This window comes from Mytilus edulis, chromosome 6, assembly GCF_963676685.1.
Source record: "Mytilus edulis chromosome 6, xbMytEdul2.2, whole genome shotgun sequence".
Lineage (NCBI taxonomy): Eukaryota > Metazoa > Mollusca > Bivalvia > Mytilida > Mytilidae > Mytilus > Mytilus edulis.
In genome coordinates, this window is record NC_092349.1 from 35,465,394 (window position 1) to 35,468,228 (window position 2,835).

At 31.4% G+C, this 2,835-nt stretch overlaps 1 protein-coding gene across 1 annotated transcript; it reads right to left on the reverse strand.

Moving 5' to 3' along the window:
- Positions 1-1,002: 1,002 nt before the first annotated feature.
- On the reverse strand, positions 1,003-1,476 carry LOC139526370 (uncharacterized). The gene has a single exon (XM_071321507.1). It carries the CDS (start codon positions 1,474-1,476, stop codon positions 1,003-1,005), a length of 474 nt encoding a protein of 157 aa, XP_071177608.1.
- Between the last annotated feature and the right edge of the window lie 1,359 nt (positions 1,477-2,835).

The following is a 2,835-nucleotide window of genomic DNA, read 5'->3' on the forward strand; positions in this document are numbered from 1 at the left end:
AGTTAATCTAGCTTTTTTCCTTCTTATTTCTAAATTTTCCCATTCCAATGATTTAGTTAAATTTGAAACTGCTCCAGGTGATCTGTCTTTATAATCATTGAAGACAAACCTGGCCGCCTTACGCTGTACCTGCTCAACCTGAGAGATGTGTTGTTTTTTTTTTGTACGGATCCCAGACAGGGGAAGAGTTTTTCGACGACTGGACGGACAAGTGATGTGTACGTAAGGTTAAAAAAAGTTTTTCAAGTTCCTACGAAGAAAACCTAAGGTTTTATTTGCCTTACAGGTAGTATTGTTTATATGTGTTCCCCCATCAAGATCATGGCTTATAGTTACGCCTAAATATTTACTGTCTTTTACTGCTTCTAAAACATGATTGTGCAATATATAATCAAAATCGGAAGGTTTACTTTTTTAGAAATATAAATTACATAGCACTTCTCAGGATTAAATTTCATTTGCCAGTCCTCTTCCCATTTTACTAAACTAGATAAATATTTTTGAAGTAATTGTGCATCAGAACTATTATTTACATTTATATACAATAAACAGTCATCTGCAAAAAGTTACATGTTCGGGTAGGTCATTAATAAAGAGTAAAAATAATGTTGGGCTTAAAACTGTTCCCTGAGGCACACCAGAGTCAACAGCTAATTTTGAAGATTTAACACCATTAAGTAGTACTTGCTGTTGCCTGTCAGCTAAAAAGTCATTTATCCAATTTAAATTTTGATTTCTAATACCATAAAATTCTATTTTCTAGGCTAATCTTTGATGGGGGACTTTATCGAAAGCTTTGGAAAAATCTAAAAGTATGACATCTATTTGGTTACCATATCACAAATGGTTTTGCAAGATTTTGTATGCTGATGATAAGCTGGGTCTCACAAGACCTTTTACGTCTAAACCCATGTTGAATATCATTTAATATGTTATTAATTGTAAGATGTTTCCTTATGTTGCTTGTTAAAATGTGTTCTAAAATTTTGCAACATATTGCAGTTAATGAAACTGGTCTATAATTATTAGCGTTATGCTTGTCACCTTTTTAAAATTTGGTACAACATTAGCCTGCTTCCAATCATTTGGGATTTTACCAATATCAATAGATTTTTGCAAAAAGAATGTCAATTCTTCTGCAAAATTATGTAAAAAATATGCTGGTAGATTATCAGGGCCAGTGGCTTTGTGTGGATTTAAGTTTTTAAGTAACTTTAATAAGCCTTTATTACTAATAAATATGTCTGGCATAGTGGGGTGGGGACTTGTACCTTTATTTGGCATAGAGGATGTATCTTCGGTAGTAAAAGCCTTTTGTTCATTTAGGATGTTAGCTTGTGTATTCGGCTCACTATATAATAAACCATCCTTTCCTCTTAATGTTGACACTCCAGATGTTTCTGTTTTTTTTTGCTTTTTATAATGCCAGAAAGATTTAGGTTTTTCTTCTAACTGGGGGCTAATTGTTTCTTGCATGCACGTGCTCTGGTCTTTTCTTATTTCTCTTTGAGCAGTAGCTTTTAACTTTTTATATTTATCTTTATGTTCTTGTTTACCAGTTTTTTTTAGCTTTGTTGTTAGCTTTACGTTGTTTTTTTTACATAAATGGTCTATATCCCTATTTACCCAAGGGTTGGTGTACTTATATTTAGTTTTTTTGCTTGGTACATTATCATCTATTATTTTATTACTACCTTTTTGAATTTATTCCATAATTGGTCAATATTTAGATTTTCATTAGCCTGAGATATAAGTTCAGATATAAAATGAGATGTTATGTCTTTTATCTTTTTAATATCAACCTTTTTCCATAAACACATTTTATGTTGTTATGTTAAGATCTTTAAGGCTTACAGATTGCATCCACTAATACAATATCATGGTCAGATATACCTGGTATAGATTTTATTTTTGTTATCAATGCAGGTTGGTTTGTGCAGAAAAGGTCAAGGACATTATCTTTCCTGGTTGGAAAATCAATCATTTGTTCAATGCCTAAGTTGTTCAGCATATCTATAAATGCTTCATTCAACTCCTTAGTATACATTGAGCCAGATATATTTTGTTCCGGCTATTTTATGTCTTGAAGGTTAAAGTCACCACCAAGCCAGAAGGTGGAATTTTTAAATTTTAACTTAAGTTCATTAATTTCAATGATCATTTGTTTGAGATAGTCTATATCATTTTTATTTGATGATCTATATGCAGAAATAATAACTAAGGATTTGGTATCAGTTATATTAATTTGAGCAGTAATAAGTTCTACATTTTTGCTTTTATATACTTCTTGGCAAATAACAACTTTTTTAATGGCGATTAATACACCTCCACCTTCTTTTCCGACCCGGTCGTTTCGGAATGCATCTTCAAATAGTGTGTTTATAAAAATTTCAGAAGATAATACATCTTTGTTTAGCCAAGTTTCATTACCAATAATAATATCTGGTTTAGATGACGTTAATAAATTTTCAATTTGAGGAACTTTATTTTTACACCTTCTAAAATTATTCTGAAGAACTCTTAAGGAGTTTTTTTCTATTAATATTCTTATTTTTAATTACTTAGTCACTGGTGGTTTCGGTGATGATGTAGCAACTGGGTCTCCAAAATTTTCATGACTATCAGTTATATTGAAGCTTAAGGAAAAAGCTGAACTATCTGAAAGTACTGAATATGAGTTAGGGTTCAAAATAGAATTACCTGATGAGAGGTATGATTGAAAAATGGTTCTGGAGTGATTAGGAGTATCACATATCGGGCATATCCAAAGTGCTGATGAATTTCCAAACTTTTCATACATAGATGGACTTATATTTACACATCCAATATGACACC

Bases quoted from the DNA above. Each gene is read 5' to 3' on its own strand.
- LOC139526370 (XM_071321507.1), bottom strand. From the start codon at position 1,476: ATGCAAGAAACAATTAGCCCCCAGTTAGAAGAAAAACCTAAATCTTTC.